Here is a 19,008-nt window from a genome sequence, read left to right as displayed (position 1 = left end):
CCCCACTGTTCAGGAGTCTCCTTCTTCAGAAAGTACTTCAGTGGTAGTCATAGTTCTAATTGGTTTGTTTGTTATGTTCGAATAGTGAAATGAATGGTGAATAAATGAATGAATAAAGAACAAAAAGAATACTGAAGAACGCTGTGCACTTTAAAACATAACCAACCGCAGTTTTTATCTGGATATTTGGCTTAACTGCTTTCTAAGGTGATAGTAAGCTGTGGTGTATACAGGACTCATTCAGTCTTTTAGTGACTAATTGGTGACAGTGAACAAATGCGTTGGACGCTAATGAATGAAGTGCCAGAGCTTGTGTGGTGTTCTAGTTTTAATTTGCAGCTTGCCCCAACTCTGTCAGTCTTTTTCTCTTGTGTGTCTGCAAAGATCTGGCTAAACAATTCTCAAAGGCTCATTTTCTGATTTCCCATAAAGTGCTCAGTTGCCCAGTTAGCTAGAATTTTCATGAGAACAAATACATTCCAAGAGCTAACTGTGGTGGGGAAGAAAAGTCTGCACATGTGTGCGAGCGTACACACACACAAACAAGTGAGCAGGAATACACAGAATATGCAACAATTCATTCCAAAATGTCACCTGAGCTTAAAGTCCTATAGTCATCAGTGCCATCTACCAGGTGTTCAGGATAGAGATGATTTGGCTGGTGCTCTGCTCTCTTGGCAGTTATATTATATTAGAGTTAGGATTAAGGGCCATTTCTGTGTAGCAGCTTCTTCACCTTCATCTAAAGTAAAATCTAGGATCCACCAGTAGATAGTTTGTGATACTGGATAAGTCACTTAATATTTCTGAATTTCATTTTCTGTACCTCTGATAATTAATAGCAACAGGGCCATAATAATAATAGTAGCAACACCTTATACACATTAGACATCTAGGTGCATGCATAATTCTACTTAATTCTCTGTCCCTCTCTCTCTCTCTTTCTCTTCTCTCTCTTCTCTTCTCATCTCTTCTCTTTTCTTCTCTTCTCTCTCTTATACACACATGCACACACAGACACCCTATTTACTACTAGTACTAGTATCCTTCTCCAGCCAGACTGGAATATTCTTGCAAAGATTCGGCTTGACATTGTTACACAAATCCATCTTGACCTCCTAAACTCCTCCATTCTAGTATAGGTAGGAGTTTGCTTTGCCTTTGAAGAAACAAGTCTGTATGAAGTATTTTTTCTGAATAACATACAGAGAAAGGAACAGATGGAGGGATAGAATGGGGAGAAGAAAGAAAAAAGGGAGAGAGGGAGGGAAGGAAGGAAGGAGGGAAAGAGGAAAGAAGGAAGGAAGGAAAAAGTTAGTCTTTCCCCCAAAAAATAAAGCCTAAAAAGAAACTGTTAGCAGCTTCATAGTAGCACTCTGATCCACTAGAGAATGAATGCTTACCTGTGCCAAGGACTTCACAGTGTCTCATTTGTATCTTAGATACATTTTGTGATATATACTATTATTCCCAGTTTGTAGATGAAGACATTGAAGTGAAGGGAAGTTAAGTGACATGGCCAAGGTCACAGAGCTGTCAAGGGGAAAAGTCAGGATTCATAGCCAGATCTCACTCCTTGACTGTATTCACCCCACTCCCATCAATTTACTCGTCCTGCAATGAGTAGACCTGGGTTCCAGTGTTAACTTTGCCTCTAGCTGGTTTCGTGATTGTGGGAAACTCTTTTATCTTCTCTGTTACCTCACCTATAAAATTAAAGGGTATGAGTCTCCACATTTCTTCCTTCCATAAATTAGGGCTTAGTTATAACCACAACATACTGTATTTCTTAGAATATGACACCATTATTTTATACATTACTAAAAATTGAAAATTCTACTAATTAAACTACTAATTAAACATTGCTTCATAAAGCAATGTTTTATCACTTTGAATTTTAACTTTATACATATTTTTAAAAGCTTTTTAAGTATAACCAAATAAAGATTTTATCATATATTACACTTGGATATATGTAAAAAGGAAAATATAAGAGAAATTGGGAGATATAGTCCTGAAACTTTTGAAGTGATCCTCTTTGGAATAACTTCTCAACATCGGTATCCATATTTTCCAGAAAATATCATCTTCTGTCTGTACCATCAAGAGTGCTGCATCCTTTCATTTCTTAAAATGCCATTTGCAATTCTCTCCTGGAATCTCTACCAAGCAGTTCACCACCATTCTTCAAGTTTTCATTTGGGCACTTCCTGTATTTTACCAGATCACATCAACAGAATATTTTTTTAGACAACCTCATAGAGATATAATGTCAAATGGTAAATTTGCGGTCCTTTGTCAATTCGAGGGCCTGGAGGAAAGGGGCTTCCCATATTGGAACCCCCACTCAGGGTCATCACTTCACTCCAAGTCATCTCACCGTGGAAACTCTTAGATAAGTTTAGTTGGGAACTTAGGCTCTGGGCACATGGAGAACTCACGACCAAATCCTGCCTTGGATCCATCAGCCTCACCAAGCCAAAGAACTCTGCTCTGTTTTAGATGACCTCCTTCTGGGTTCTATGCCATGAACTCTATTTATTGGCAACCCTCCTGGGATTTGTAAGGAGTACACTCAAACCTAATTAATCAATCTGATGAATAGTATGCACAGTCGTTAAAGAATAACCACAGCTTTAATGAAGACAAAAGAGCACCAGATGTCCCTTGGATCAGACCTTGGGCTATTCTGTCTCATCCCTCCCTATTCTTTCATTCCTGGCCTGACTCCTCCCAGCCTTCATTCGTTTTCATCAGGCCTTCTGGTGTCTGTTGTGTCCTTTCTCCTGGGATTTGGAGGCAGGCACATCAACTTTAAAGCCTCTGCTGTTACTGGGTCCCATTCTTGAATCATCCAAATAAATCACTGTGTGAGCTTCACGAGGCTTGCTTTCCTCAACTGTACTGTGGGAAGAATGATATCTACCCTGCAGGATTGCTGTGCAGATAAAATACAATAAAGAATTTGAAAGCACAGAGTTCACACTGAATAACTGCAGGGTACCATCCTTCCTTCTCAATCTTTTGCCTTTCTCAGTCGTTTCTTCCATTCTTCCTTCCTCTTCCCCTTTCATATCTTGGACTTTTCAAAACCTGCTCCATCTATTATCCCCCCATCCCCTTCCTCTTTCCCTCTCATCCCCTCTTGTTTTATTTCTGTCCTCTGTCCTTTTCTCTCCTGTTCCCAGCTACCTCTTTTTCTACCCCTCTTCTTTTACCAACTAAAGTTATCACAAACACTGTAGATCTGAGAGTTCTCTGGATGTCTAGCAAGACTAGCAAGTTTTTAAAAGACTAAAGCACAAGAATAGTAATTGAAGGGGCAAAGAGATAATGGTGTTTGTGTTTGTTACTATCTTTCTCTTAACATATTTGCTAGTGAGGAATATACAATAAAATGGGAGACTGAGCAGGCCAGGAGAAAAGAAAGGGACCAGCTTCTCCTATTTGATATCTCCTATTTTATATGTTGTATTAATTGTCAACACAGGAAAATAGATATGGCTCACTGTGAAAAGTTTCAAATATTTGAGCATTTTAAATAAGTTTGCAGTCACGTATAATTTGACTGAGCTATAAGGAAAGATAGAGGGTGTTTTTGGTTTTTTATATTTCTGGATTTTTTGCAACACAGTTTAACTGTTACCTGAAAATCAGCTCTTCTCTTTGCCTGAACTACAGTCCCAAATAGATTTCTCTTATCACCATTGTCAACGTGGAAGGGTAAAACCAGTCACATCAATCCTGTCTCTCATTTCTGCAGCTTCCCTTGCAGTTTTACATGGTCATGTGTTCCAGTTCCAATGACATCTAAGTAGAGTCTGCCAAAGAGGTGACTTGGGGAAAAGCTTTTACTTGCTAATGAAAACAGGATAGATGTTCAAGGCTGGAAGGCAGAGTGCTGCCCTCATCCCTTCCTTCCTGACTTGAATGCAGATGTGATGACTGGTCCTACAGTAGCCATCTTAAGACCACGTGACCCATAAAAATTACCACCCAAGTACCTTCAAGACTCTGACTCTGCTTGCAACCACCTACCTAGACAAAACTAAACAACCATCTAGTTAAGCTAGTTATTCAGATATCCTGCAACTTGTAGCCGAAAGTGTTACTAGTCAATAGTCTCCTGGTCTTTGGAGAAAAGTTAGAGTCCAACCATCTCAGATCTAAGTGGGGAAGTTACACCAGATACATCCAAATACATTCAAAGTATCTTCCTATGGTTCTTATAAGGATAAAATCAGATAATGCAGGTAAAGTACTAGCACTACACCCGATAAATAGTAGGTGCCTAAATTCCTGGTCTCATTTTCCTTAGGAGGGATCACTCGATGAAGAAGCATCTCAGTTAGAGCCCAGTGAAACATTCCCAGTGATGTAGGCTCTCATTTCCTTATTTTGTTTGCTCTGGTCTAGCACATAAGCATAAATTTTTTCCTAATCTGGCTAACTCTGCTTCTATGGTTAGCCTACATCAGAGTGATTATTCAGTTAGTTATCAAGACTGGGTCATTTTTTACTCATTCATTAAAAACTGTTTACTGAGCTTTTGCTATTACCAAGCACTGGGGAAAGAATGACAAATAAGAGAGAATGGTGCTTGTCTTGGAAGAGCCTACACTCTAACCAGAGAAGGCAAAAAAAAAAAAAAAAAAAAAGCTAACAACTAAGTAAGATAATTGCAGATTGTAAGATGTGCTATACAGGAAATAAACAAGTTTGTTTGGAAAATTCTGGGAGCAAGGAACTTAAATGCGATCGTCAAGGATCACTTCTCTGAGGTGACTTCTGAGTGAGACCACAAAATGGCAGCTAAGCAATGATCCAGAAAAGCACTCTAGAGAGAACACCAAGCAATGGTGAATGGCAGCTTGTCCTTTCCACCTTTACTTCTTAGCTAATAATTGCACTTTAGTGCCTGTTTATTTTTCAAAGTCTGGTGAAAATCTCTTCTCCTGCTATATCCACAGCATGCATCCATGTGCACATAAACTAATTAATGAACATTCATTTGCCCATTAAGTAATTAATTAATTGTAAGTGTAAAATATTACTAACTCCAACAGGAAGCAAGTTAATGATTTTAAACAAAGAAGTGATATTATCACTTTTACATGCTGGTCCCTGCCCCAAGTCACTCATTACTCTATTAAAATAAAAACAATCACTGAAACCACACAACGCTTCTTCTTTATAATGAATTACATAATTATCTCTATGTATAATGAATTAAAAACAAAGAAATGCTTTTCTGTCATTCTTACTAGTGTGTAACTGAAGCTCATTACTTTGGTCTTGTTTTCCTGTTTTGTTTGTTTGTTTGAGATAGATTCCAACCCTGTCACCTAGGCTGTAGTACAATGGCATGATTATGGCTCACTGCAGCCTCCCCAACCTCCTGGGGTCAAGCAATCCTTCTACCTCAGCCTCCTGAGTAACTGGTATTACAGTTGCATGCCACCACAGCTGGCTAATTTTTGTGTTGTTTGCAGCAATGGGATTTTGTCATGTTGCTCAGATTCCTGAGCTCAAGCAATCCTCCTGCCTTGGCCTCCCAAAATGCTGGGATTACAGGCATAAGCCACCACTATAAGCCTTTGTTTTGCTTTTTGTTTCAAAAAACTTAAAGCCTACTGGACAGTCAGATAGTATATTAGCTACCTATTGCTGCATAACAAATAGCCCCAAAACTTAGGGGCTTAAAACAATAAACATTAATTATCTCACCATGTATATGGGTCAGAAATTTAAGAGTAGGTTAATTGGGTGATTTTGGCTCAGCATGTCTCATGATGTTTCAGTCAAGCTCTTAGCTAGAGCTCCAGTCAACTGAAGGCTTGACTGTGACTGGAAAATTTACTTTCAAGATAATTGACCAATGGCTGCTGGAAGGAAGTATCAGTTATTTGCTGGCTATCGGTATGGGGCCTCAGCTTCTTGCTACATGTGGCAACCTAAATATCCAACATGGTGGCTGGCTTCCCCAAAAGTGGGCACTACAAGGAGAGTAAATCATATGCCACAATATCCTTATGACCTAGCGCTGGGAGTAATGTGCCACCATTTATGTTGCACTGTATCAGCAACACAGACTAATTTGAACACAACATTGAAGGCAAATATGTATGGGTATGAATACCAAGAGGTATGGGATCATTGGGAATCATCCTGCAGTTTGGCTACTAAGACAAACAAAGGGGAGGTGACTTGTTAGGGCTGAGATAGAGATGTACGGTTCGCTGAGAAAAGAGCTAGTAGGTAATACAAAAATATACCTGCTGCCTGTCAAAGAATCAGCCCTGACATGCTTCTTTGTATCAGTTCTCTCCATCCCTAGGAAGGTGGCCTCAGGACCTGGCTTAAGGGTAAGCATAGGATACAGTTCTGGCCAATGAGATATATGTGGAAGTCTTCTACGAGCTTCTGGAAAGACATTTTTCACCTCTGATAAGAAGGAGGTATTCAGGGGGAACTCCTGGCTGTATTACTACCCTTGTGAGAATGAATGAATGTTTAGGGAAGCTGCAACCATCTTGTGACCATGAGGGAAGGTTAAAGGTACTCTAGAGCTGCCAACACAAAGCCCCTGATATAACTGGAATCCTGTTCCACCAGCAAATCCCGACATCCATGCTTCTTGTTGTGTAAGAAAAACAAACACCTATTTGTTTAAGCCACTCATAGTTTTCTCACTAATGGTAGCCAAAAGCATTTCTAACTTATACAGACATCTAACAGACATAGGAGGCTGAGGGAAGTTTCTCAGAGAAGGTGACATCCAGGCTAAGAGCAAAAAGATGCATACAAAGACTCCAGGCAAAGGAAACAGTAAGAGAACAGGACACCTTTGGGGAACTAAATGAAGTTAAGTGTGGTTGAAGCACTAAGAGCAAGAGGGGTAGAAGTGAAAGATGGGGCTGGAGAGAGAAAAAATAGCCAGTCCTGGAGATGTTTGCCTTCTATTTTAAGGCATTTGAGGGTAAAGCAGAGTTATCACAAAATTCTAAGCAAGAGAGTGACATGATCAGATAGGCAGAGGGAGATGGGAGGGTTGTTCTTTGATAGGTATAAAATTTCAATCATGCAGAGCTGAGAGGGGATTCTGGGGACCTGTTGTACAACAATGTGGATGTTGTGGACGATATGGAACTGCACACTTGGAAATTGGTGGGAGGGTCAGTCTTATGTCTTATGTGTATTTTTTACACCATTAAAAAAAGAGTAGCATGATAATATTTTTAATTTAGACTGATCACAGCAGCTGAAGAAAGGAGGCAAACTACAGCTAAAGAGATTCAGTGTCTACTGAAATCATCTAGGTGAGAGAGGATGGTAGCCAAAATATGAAAACAGGAGTGCAGCAGTGGAATGAAACAGAAGAAAGTCGAGAACTATTTTGGTGGTATTCAGTAAGTCTTGTTTATTGAGTGTGTGGAATGAGGTGAGTGCATACATACTGAATGTTTGCCATGTGTGATGCGTTATACCAAGTGCTTTGTATGAATTACCTTAGGTCTACATAAAATTTGGCAAAATTTTACTTTTCCATTATATTGTGAAAGTTCAAAACTGTTACATAACTTGTTCAAGGTCACAGAGATAAAATATCATAAGTCCAAAGATTTTGATAAAGTATTTTTCTGAAATTTTGTCTAATTTTCTTCAGTTCTTCACTTCAGGGGGAAAGGATTTGTTTTATATCAAAAAAATGCCTTTGTATACCATAACAAAACAATAATTATCACTATGGTTGTGTTTTACTGTTTTATTTATTTACTTTTTAAATGCCAATTTGACCAACTACGCTGATTTCACAACCCCACAAGTCAGTTGGAACCCGCAGTGTGGAAAAAAACTGATCTGGGAGGATTTCATACATTTCATACATTTTGTATATGTGGATACCACTTTCAAGTATTAATTCATGAGATTTACTGCTGTATGCCCCTTTTTCCATTCCCTCATTCAGTTTTTCTATCAATCGCTTCAAGAAAGGAGTAGCAGAGATAAACTATTCTTTCTGTCTTTCCAGTTTTTATTTTTCTAAAAATGTATCCCAAAAGAAAACTTAAAGGTTTTAGAGGTACAAGAAATTACAATGAACAAGGAAAAACAGAAGAAGGCAGGAAAAGTCAGATATGCTCAAAAAACAAGGATTCTCACCAGACTAAAAAGCGGTTCTCTGCAACTGGTGGGGTTGGGGGAAAAGTCTGTGCATCCTAAATGATGGCTTTTTGGTATATCCTGGAGAAGGCACAGCATCCTAAAGTAGAAGGACAATGTGCTATGTCAAGTAAATGGGATCATGGGCAGACCTGTACAAAGGTTCGCCTGTCTATTTGTTGAAAAAAAGCAATGCAGAATGCCGCTGGACCCACAGGATAGGACCACATGGGTAGGACCAAGGAAAGCCTAAGTGGTGACCTTTGTGAATGAACAGTCAAAGACCAGAAGGCAAGCACGTGCATGAGGGCATCCCGCATACACATCTGGCACTGCATTAGCACCTAGAATTATAGCATCTTCCTGGGATTAGGAGGGCACAGACGAAAGTCCCAAGAAGGATATGGGTTAAATGTCTCACCAAACGTGCAGAAACAGAAATACATTGATTCTGAAAGGGAAAGAGATATTTTTTTACGCTAAATTAATGAATTAAGATAAATATATGCAATGATATCAATGCGACTATATAAATGTATTTGCATTATAATGTCTAAAAAGTGCTAGCTTAGTCAACATAAACATCAATAGCCCACACGGAGAAAACAGTAATAGAGTGAAATATTTTTAAAAATAAGTCTGTGATATTAAAATAGCCATCAGATAGATTTCTTTAAGAGGATAAGGGAAAATTATCTGCTTTATTTCCCAATGGGTCTGCTCATTTTTTGCCCCAAGACTTCATATAGGTACCAAATTAAAATGCATAGCCAAAAGAAGATTTAGTGACATGGCTGCACTAGCTAGAAACCCACTTTTTCATTGCTTTCATTACTGCTTTTCATTACCTTATGTTACTACTAGTCATTTCTCTAATGGTGTGTGTGAGTGTGTATGTGTGTGTATGTGTTCTTTTTATTTGAGGACTTCAGTAAGTAAAGTCTTAATTAGTGATGTCATAGTTAGCTCATCCTCTAGTTAAACCAGCATCAAAAGAGTCATCTTTTAAGAAGAAAATATTTAAGTCTCTCTCCCTTGCAGCTTTCTTCTTCTGACTGCCTGATGGATGAGCTATGCCTTTCTTGTCTCAGAATTGTTTTCCCACTGATGAGACACTCTTCTCCTTCCAGGCACCAGAATCTAATTTAAACTAGTTCCTGTGAAGATCCAAAATGTCTACAAACATTTTTTTTCCTGTATTTTTCAAGGCAGAGAAAACATAAAAGTAAAATAGACATTTTCTGTATTCTATTGTGTATTGTGCTGCATTCCAGATGAAATGTGAGTGCAAAGTTTTTAATTCATAGAACTTTTCAAAGATGATCTCTATGTATCTAAGACATTGACATTTCCTGGAGTGCTGTCAAAGCAGCTGATACTTTTGATATTTCCTAAGAGTAATTCTTCCAGGCAAGGCAGGCATGTAATATTCCTTTAAGGATTTTCTACTTTGGAAGCTGCTTTGTCACAAACACCCTCCTTCCCTTTGGAAACAGGATCTCTCTGGTTTCATGTCCCCTTCCTGAACTGAGTCCATCTTTTCTTTTACATGTGAATATTTTATATGTCTTCAGTAAGTGTCAGAGTTTCTATGCGCACTTAGCAAAGGTCATGGCTCTTAAAAAAATTTAAATTCATATATTAATATAATTAACCTAGGAAGTCAAAGGTGCATCAAGGGAGAAAACAAATTTCCTTTTCTTAAACATATCTACTGTAAATGTGGCCAATGGTATGTAGCAACATCACTAAACAAATATGTTATTTTCCAGTGAAACCATAGCATATTTCCCCCCCCCACCACAACTACCTAAATGAAATAAATTACACCAACGGTTAATTATTTTGGTTAAACTCAATTGTGAAAGTCTGCTTTTTTCCCATAAATTATAGAAATAGTGTCCAAGTTTTGAACAGAAACAGAATTAATAGGCCCTCCATTCAAACAATAATGAGTTCTACTACCTTCATCTGCGATTCAGGCTCATCCTAACAGGTTTCTCAACGTCTAAATGTCTCAGAAGTTTCTTATTTACTTTGCCTTTGAAAACTCAAAAAAGTGACATTTTTATTTCTATCAGTTATTGACTGCTTATGACAGCATTTTTATTGAGCATGTGGATGTTATATTCCTGCAATAAAACTTTAAGCATTGGATGTAACCGTGAGATCCTGGGCAAGGTACTTAGCTGCATGAAGCCTCAGTACTCAGTATCCTAGCCAGTAAGATGGGAATAATAAAATAGAGAAGGACCTAAATCATATAATTACTAGAATGATTAAATAGGACATTTGTAAAATATCTTAAGAAAGATCTGACACCTAGTAGGTGTTAAATTGTGGCTAACATTATTATTATCTTATTATCTCTATGTAAATTATAGTTGCTAGAAGTTGGGGAATATGGGCCCAAGGAAAATCAGTTTTTCCCTTCAGGGAGCTCACTGTTTCATGGGGAGGAGTGACAGATACATAAGCCAATGGCTAGTCCCTGTATAAAGGACCATACCAAAAGTACCCATAAAAGACTATTAAACAGAGAAGGAAGTTATTACTTCTCGATGGGGATATCAGGAAAGTTCACGCAGAGATAACATTGCTCAAACTTTGAAGGATGAGATAAGCAAGTATATTCAGGGAGGAATACAGGGGAAGAGGAGGAAGTTGTGTGTAAAAAGACACTGAATTGTTAAAACGCTGTCCTCAGATCACAGTAGAGACCCTGCCTTAATAAATATGCAGAGGATAAATGAAAGCATTATGAAAGATCTATCATAGCTGCAAAAGAATGTGTGGACTTCTCTTGATTTTTCCCTTTCTTATTTTTTCTTTCTTTATTTATTTCTTTTTCTTTCTTCTTTCTTTCTTTGACGGAGTTTCACTCTTGTCGCCCACGCTGAAGTGCAATGGCGTCTCGGTTCACTGCAACCTCTGCCTCCCGAGTTGAGGTGATTCTCCTACGTCAGCCTCCCGAGTAACTGGGATTACAGGCACGCGCCACCACACCCAGCTAATTTTTGTATTTTTAGGAGATAGGGGGTTTCCCCATGTTGGCCAGGATGGTCTCATTCTCTTGACCTCGTGATCCGCCCGCCTCGGCCTCCCAAAGTGCTGGGATTACAGGCGTGAGCCACAGCGCCCGGCCAACTTCTCTTGTTTTAAGTGGTTCTTAATCATTTGGTGGTTTGCACATTCCAAAAAGCTTCTAAATTTTGTGTTGAACCAATGCTTTCATTCAAAAACAGAATGCTTCTTGGGCTGAATGGCACTATGTCATCCCAACAAGAAGAACATTGGAATCTAATTGTGTCATCCATGTTCTTATTTTAAAACAGTCTCCGGTAACACCCTTCCAGCCACGAAACGTTCAGTCAGTTGAACAGACGTGATGTGTTCTCCCTGATGCATTAGCTTCAACCTCTGAGTTCATGAAATTCTGAGTTTCTTTCTGTAGCATGCTGTGTTCATTCATCAGCCTGAGTCATTTTATCTCATTGGGTCCAATCTCCCCCTCCTTGGCCCGCCTCCTTTTGCTGCTGAATAAATCATCCTGGGAGCTGTCCAGGTTGGAGAAAGATTTTCGTAGGAAAGTTCCAGCTGCATCCAGCCCCTCATTTATTCAGGCTGAGTCCTTAGGGCCCCAAGGAGAAAGAACTGAGAAAATAAAGAGGTGTCTTCCATTGCCAAGTTTGCTAATATGGTCTTCAGCACAGATGCCTTCGGGCAATGCCCACAGAGAGAGGACACAGCTCCCCACACATTCTGGCACAGGGTCTATAGGACAGCCCTCCCAAGTGTGCTCCGTCTGGGTTCCCATCTCAAGTCAAGAGACTCATTACCCACCCGAGTTCCAGTAGGGTGAGGCTGATGAGTTCAAGGAATTCAGGAAGGAAGAAGCAAGAAGCATTTCTTTCACAGGAATGTAATTGCTGGGGTTATTTCATTAAGGGCTAGATAACTGTAACACAGAGTTGTTTGAGGTACTTTCACCCTTAACTTCCAGCCTCATGGGATAGGCCAACTATTCTGGGAGATCTTCAGCGTTAACAGATTAATTCATCTACAAGCAGAGTTAAAAATAGAATTAGCCATCTATCTGCTTAAAGTTGAGCGTTTCATTTTGGCTTTCTTGGGGGATGGTAGAATACAACTTTAAAGGATTGAAATTAAAGGAGTCTTTTCCAGTGAGTGAACGAAATTCTAGAAATCTACTGGTTAGTGATTGGGGGCGGGATGTTAGAAGATTCTTTTCTCTTCCTTCTGGAATTCTGTGTGCAAGGCAGCTGACCCGTTCTGGGTTTAACCCGAAGCCCAAATGCGTGGGGAGAAAAACAGGAATTAAAAAGCAAAGAATTAAACCCCGCGTTTCTGGGACACGGCCGACAGAAATAACCCTGGAGACAGTGTATGTGGCTGGGGGTGGGGGTATCGAAATTTATTTTTCCTTAGGACAGGCAGGAGGGAAGGGAGCTTCTCTTCTCCCTCAGGAGGGGCTGAGGGGGCGGCAAGGCAAGGCGGTCATTTGGGCTTTCATGGGACGCCACGGGGAGCCGCGAACGCGCCCAGGGCCTGACGTCATTGGCCATCAGCTGACCGTGCTCTGGGCCCGGGCTCCACCGGCTGCAGCCGCAGTCTTGGTGGCGGAGGTGGTGACCACCACCGCTCCTCCACCTTCATCCGGGTGCGGGACTGCGGCGGCCGCGTTTGCCCTGCAGACCCTGCACCCCGGGACGCGGCTCATCTGGCATTAGCACCGGCACTAAGCTCCCACCGCTCAGCGACTTGGTCCGCCGCAAGCGTCGCCGCAGGCTTTGTCCGCGAGCGCTCCGCTGAGCCTGGGCGGGCGGGAAACCTGGGCTAGGGCGAGGCGGGGCCCCTGGACATGCGTTTCTCCACGTCCGCCTCCTCGACCCTTATTGTAAGAGGAGAAACTTAGTGTGCGAGGCAGGCAGGAGACGTCCCCATTTTGATGTCCCGTACCCTCCACCCCCTTCGGATCGAGGTAGTAAAGAGGCTCCTGTAGGAAACTGACCGCCTCTATGATTGCGGCTTCTTGGGGGATTTTGCGTTTAGCCCGAAAGTTGGCTTTGCCAAAAGACGCGCGGGCAGGAAGGGCGGAAAGGAGCCCCTGTATTCCGTCGCGCTGGGCTCTCCCAGTCCGTGGGCAAAGCGGCCTACGAGTCCTGGCTCCGCACCTGCAGAGGACAAGAGCCAATGCCTAAAAAAGAACAGCGGAGGAACCGGCTGGCGCGGCCAGCTGGAACGCTGGATCGCTGGATCGCTGGATCGCAGTGCGCCCAGGGAAGGCCGGGGGCGCCCGCCCGCCCTAGCCTTGAGTGGTCCTCTCCCACGCCGGCCCGCGCGTGCCGCTGCCTACAAGACCTGGGGCGTCCTGGCCAGATCTGGGTGGCAGGTCCCTCCGCCACCCCCGGCCAGGTTCCGGGGGCGTGGCTTGGCGCGGGGGCGGGTTTAAGTCACCGCGGGTGTCTGACCACTCTGACAGGTCTCCAAATTCCTCCCAGTCGCCAGGCGCCCGCGGTGCGTTTCAGAGCTCCAGGGTGGCACGCGGCGGCGCTTCCCTGGATCCAGAGGCGTCTCTGTCGACTTCCACGGGGCCTCGGGCCTCCCTTCTCCTCCAAACCTTCGCCTCATCCGCCAAGCTTCGGTTCTCAGCCTCAGATATCCGCACCGGCGGCTTCTCTTCGTTCTCGGAGCTCTTGGCTTTGGAGCCCTCCCCACTTTTCCCTTCCCTCGCCTCCTGATCCTCCTAGCTCCGAGCCAAATGGACTCCAAAGAACGAAGTAAAGGGGATGGGAACTGTGTGCTGCGACCCTTCGAAAGCACAGCTGAAAGCGTTGACCTCGTCTTATAGCTCGGGCTGGGACCCTGGGGCGAGAGTCCCCACACCCCCTCCCGGAGGGATGCTTCTGGCCAGAGCCAGCGCTGCGCTGTCAGTCCTTGCTCCGGAACTAGGAAAGAGCCTAGGAGGGAGCCTCAGCATACCCCTTCCTCCAAATTAACTATTTGGTGAATTGTTAGCGCGGAGGCTACCACCTCTCCAACCCTGTCGCGGGGCGCCCCGCCACCTCACCGTGCCCCCCTCCTCCTCCTTCTTTGCCCCCGCCCCCAGCTCCGCCCCTGCTCCCCATCCCGGCGCAATGGAGTTCTCCGAAGGGCGATGATTCCAGCCACATCTGCTAACTTCGCACCCATCGCTGCCGCCGGTCACCGCCGGCCAGGCCCCCTGCAGCCGCGGAACAGTGGGCGTCCAGAGCCCAGTGCTGCAGCCAGGACCCGCCCGACGCGCAGCAGAAGCACGGCGCCCAGGCGCTTAGGCGTCTCTTGGAGAGTAAAGGCTGCGCCAAAACGCTGAGCCTAGAACCACCCAAGGAGCCTGAGCCCAGGAAGGGTCTGCGGCTCCTGAGGACAAATAACCACTGCCGCTGCGTACCCAAGCTGCGCCGGCTGGCGGGAGAGCAGCGCGGAAGGACGCCGAGGTCCGCCGCGATCTTCCAGGTGCCCTTTGCCCCTGGGCACAGTATGACCTGACCCACAGGGAGCCCTGGCGCAGGGCTACTGCAACGGGGCAGCCTAGGATAAAAGGGATCGCTGCCAAGCTCCTACCAGGCCGCCTTTGAGTCTTTAGGAACCCCCTCCTCCGGCTGCCTCCCCAAGGTTCTGCGCTTCCTTCCCTGCGGCCCAGAGCCATGGAGCTCTCCGATGTGCGCTGCCTTACAGGCAGCGAGGAACTCTACACCATCCACCCGACGCCCCCGGCCGGCGACGGCAGGAGCGCCTCCCGGCCGCAGCGGCTGCTGTGGCAGACGGCGGTGCGACACATCACGGAGCAGCGCTTCATTCACGGGCACCGGGGAGGCAGCGGCAGCGGGAGTGGAGGCTCGGGCAAAGCCTCGGACCCTGCGGGCGGCGGCCCCAACCACCACGCGCCGCAGCTGTCAGGCGACTCGGCGCTGCCCCTCTACTCGCTGGGCCCGGGGGAGCGAGCGCACAGCACCTGCGGCACCAAAGTCTTCCCGGAACGCAGCGGGAGCGGCAGTGCCAGCGGCAGCGGAGGCGGGGGCGACCTGGGCTTCCTGCACCTTGACTGTGCCCCTAGCAACTCGGATTTCTTTCTCAATGGGGGCTATAGCTACCGAGGGGTCATTTTCCCCACCCTGCGCAACTCCTTCAAATCTCGGGATCTGGAACGCCTCTACCAGCGCTATTTCTTGGGCCAAAGGCGCAAATCGGAAGTGGTGATGAACGTGCTGGACGTGCTGACCAAACTCACTCTCTTGGTCCTACACTTGAGCCTGGCCTCGGCCCCCATGGACCCGCTCAAGGGCATCCTGCTGGGCTTCTTCACCGGCATTGAGGTGGTGATCTGCGCCCTGGTGGTGGTCAGGAAGGACACCACCTCCCACACGTACCTGCAGTACAGCGGTGTGGTCACCTGGGTGGCCATGACCACCCAGATCCTGGCAGCAGGCCTCGGCTACGGGCTCCTGGGCGACGGCATAGGCTACGTGCTCTTCACGCTCTTCGCCACCTACAGTATGCTGCCGCTGCCGCTCACCTGGGCCATCCTGGCCGGCCTGGGCACCTCGCTGCTGCAGGTCATCCTCCAAGTGGTCATCCCCCGGCTGGCGGTCATTTCCATCAACCAGGTAATTCCTGTCTGCCTTGCATTTGTTTCCCCTCTGACTTCCCCGGGTTATTAATCATATAGCTTCCAGAGAGCCAGGGTTGCCTCACTCTCTTTAAGCCTCCGCCTTCAGTCTGGCACAGTGCCTTGCACCTGGGAGGTCTTGAGTGTTAGCGGGATGCAATCTCTTCTTAAAGTGGAACTAAATGACCTCTAAAAGTTTCTACCAACTCTACCCTTCTACTCTGATTCTATGAGTAATCCTACTCTGACATCAGCTAAGAAAGTCTGCTTTCTGCTCCTCATTCCCCTCCCTCAGGGTCTGCAGTCTCTGGAGCAGGAGACAGAAGGGGAAGAGAAGCATCCAGATTTAGAAGGTGACCCATTCCTTAACAGCTCTCCTCAGGAGAGTCGCAGCAGGGTGTTGTAGCAGGCTCTGGGCTTCAGAGTTGGGTTTTTCCGTATCTCTAAGCCACAAACCCTCAGTTCTCAAAGGAACATACGTTTGTTAAACACATACTGATTGTCAGTGCTGAGTACTGTACATGTTATTTCATCCAATCCTTCAAACAATCCTATGACACATGGTTTTCTCGGGAATTTTTTATTGCCTAGGTGACCGAACATGGTATCTTCTCTCATGACACGATGCGACCCCAGTGCTTTGAATAAACCAAACTCAGTAATTGGGGGTGGCAAAGAATGCAAGTTTTGATTAATTGGAAAAGGGCATTTTGAGGTAGATGGTTTAAATATTATATTTAGGTGGAATCTTGTTCTTTAGGTATCTTTCCCTCCTTTCTCCTCCTTTTTTTTCTATTCTTCCCCTTAAATATGGATATGCTTATGTGAACAAAGTTCACGTTGTCTATAGATGAGAAGGTAGACAATGTTTCTATTGTTTGAATTTACTAGAACTAATAGATAATTAATGGCATGGCACTGTCTTTGCAAAATGTATGCTAGGTAACAGGAGAGTGAATTTGGGGGTTTCTCAAAAATGAGGGAAACATGTCAAGTGAAGTGTTTTCAAATAGACGGCTGGCGTGAGATGCATGGTCAGGGAGCTGCTTTGTATGGGCCCGCTCTGTCCTTAGCCTCTGTATCATTTTTGCTGTATTAGAAGCTGAAAACTCCTCTTCCTTATTGTCGAATTTGAATAGATGGTGCTTAGAATAAACAGGCCCGACCCTACTGAAAATTGCTCATGATGTTTAGATTGCCAGCACTGTTAGAGTGCTTTACTCATCATTGGCCTCCTGGACTTCTGGTCAATGTGGGATCCTGTCTGTTCTCCAATAGTTCCATATTCCTTTGCTCAGGTGACTTATCTGGTTGGCTGCTTTTACAGTGCTTTCTGAAGTGTCTCTGGGTAAAGCAAAGAGTATATAAATTACATGCCTGTGATAATCAGGCATGAAATGGAGAGATGAGAGACTCTGAGTAAGGGCTGATTGACTGAACTTTTTCTTATTAAAGACAATAATGAAGGTTTTATCACAGTCACCGTGAACCTTTATATCCACATATAACAAATAAGTCTCAATCTGGGAAGCGGAAGTCAAATTCTTTGGTATTAGCTATTTCTCAATCCTGTTTACATGAAGATCTACATGCCAGTACATCTAAATCTACTTTCTTCCAAGCTCTCTCATTCTTTTTTATTTTGTTTGTTGTATACTTAGACATTAGCAGATCTTTTCTTCCCTGTCTTCCTCCCTTTCCTCCTTCTTTTTCCTTCTCTTTGCCTTCTCTTTTTTTCATCTAACTCACTATGAGCTGTTTTCACGATAAAGCATAGGTATCTGATCATGTATAAGAAATTCCCTGTACTATAACCCACTACTTTTCACTCAATAGCCTTTCTCAGTACACACAACTAGAAAACTTAATAAGTAAGTTTGGAATAGTATTTAGAATAACACATCCTAAGTGGCAAATTATGAGTGTTTTCAAAGTTCTAAGTATAGATATATGTTTCTTGCCAAGTGAATCCAGAAAGTAAATTTTGGCTCCATATTTGTTTTATACTCTACTCAAATACTACCAGATGGGAGAAGATTAAAAATAACCCCCAAATGTCTTCCCACCCTCATCTCATCATAAACAATTCTCCACTGTGAAAACCAAGGTCCTGATACATGTAAGCCAAGCTCATTCAATTTTTTGTTTGGGTAAAAATTATAGATAAACTACGATTTCATAGGTTGAGTCACCTTTTACCAAAACTCTAAAGGAACAACCAGAGCTCTCTCCCCTCATTTCAGTGCTGAAATGGCCTTTAAAGGTCCTTTGGCGCCCTCTATGGGCTGAAGAGTCTTTCCTAGATCGTGCAGATGGACGAAGTAGAGAATAAATCGCTTTTTATAAGAATCTGTGATTTTTGAATAGGTACTATTTAGTTTTCTATGTCTGGTAACACATAAGGAATGCTCAAAACCTGCTAAACACTTGTTATAGCAACTAGAGTAAAATCCTAACTGCTTATCACAGCATGCTTGATTCCCTGAGCTAGTTGCTGCTTCTCTCTCCAATCATATTTCCTTCTCTTCTCTTGTCTTCCCTTCATTAGGCTCCAAATACGCTATTCATTTTTGCCATATTCTAAGCTCTTCCTAATTCTAGGTCTTTTCACCTGCTACCTAGAGCAACTTTTCCTAAGTCTTTATAAGACTGGCACATTCTTATTGTTCCAGACTCTCAAATGCTACTTTCTCTAGTAAATGACTTGTTTTATTTTCTCCAGAGCACATCTGCTATCTGAAATTATCGTATTTGTTTATATCTACTATGTTTCTCCCCACACCCTCACAAGAATGTAAACACCATAAGGGGCAAGGATGTTGTCTATCATAAATAGCATTTTATCCTTGGCCTGTAGAAAAACGCCACGCATATAGTAGGTACTCAACAAACGGTCACTGAATGAACAGGACAATTCGTCATATAGGAAATATTATAAAATATCCAAGTGCCCTGGTGTTATGTTGGTGAAAGCTTTCTACACGCACACACACACACACACACACATCATATGTGTGTCAGGCAGTCTTACATGTAAACATCTTTTAAAGAAATCAAAAAGCAATAATAATCCTTTACTTTGCACAGTATTTTACATGTAACTAAGCACCCTTATGTGCATCATCACATCTAATGATGAAAAATAGATGGTATCATCCTTCATTTTCATTTCAGAG

The 19,008-nt window shown here is 43.7% G+C and overlaps 1 protein-coding gene and 1 long non-coding RNA gene across 4 annotated transcripts in view; one reads left to right on the top strand and one right to left on the bottom strand.

Moving 5' to 3' along the window:
• The window catches only part of LOC115830628, an 85,908-nt gene extending 70,255 nt beyond the window's left edge, over nucleotides 1-15,653 (bottom strand). Inside the window, exon 1 of the long non-coding RNA XR_004026157.1 lies at nucleotides 15,594-15,653. This is a non-coding gene — a long non-coding RNA (uncharacterized LOC115830628). The remainder of the gene's footprint in view (nucleotides 1-15,593) is intronic.
• Nucleotides 12,779-19,008, top strand: part of ADCY8 (adenylate cyclase 8) — a 271,269-nt gene continuing 265,039 nt past the window's right edge. Inside the window, exon 1 of one of the 3 annotated variants that reach the window (XM_003256212.3) lies at nucleotides 12,779-15,830. In XM_003256212.3, the coding sequence (XP_003256260.1) occupies nucleotides 14,871-15,830 (960 nt within the window). In that variant the 5' untranslated portion in view covers nucleotides 12,779-14,870. The remainder of the gene's footprint in view (nucleotides 15,831-19,008) is intronic. The other 2 variants (XM_030795007.1, XM_030795008.1) reach the window with 2 other exon arrangements.

This window comes from Nomascus leucogenys, chromosome 16, assembly GCF_006542625.1.
Source record: "Nomascus leucogenys isolate Asia chromosome 16, Asia_NLE_v1, whole genome shotgun sequence".
NCBI classification, from domain to species: Eukaryota; Metazoa; Chordata; class Mammalia; order Primates; family Hylobatidae; genus Nomascus; species Nomascus leucogenys.
Note: the sequence above shows the minus strand (reverse complement) of the source record. Positions and strands in the feature narration are given on the sequence as shown.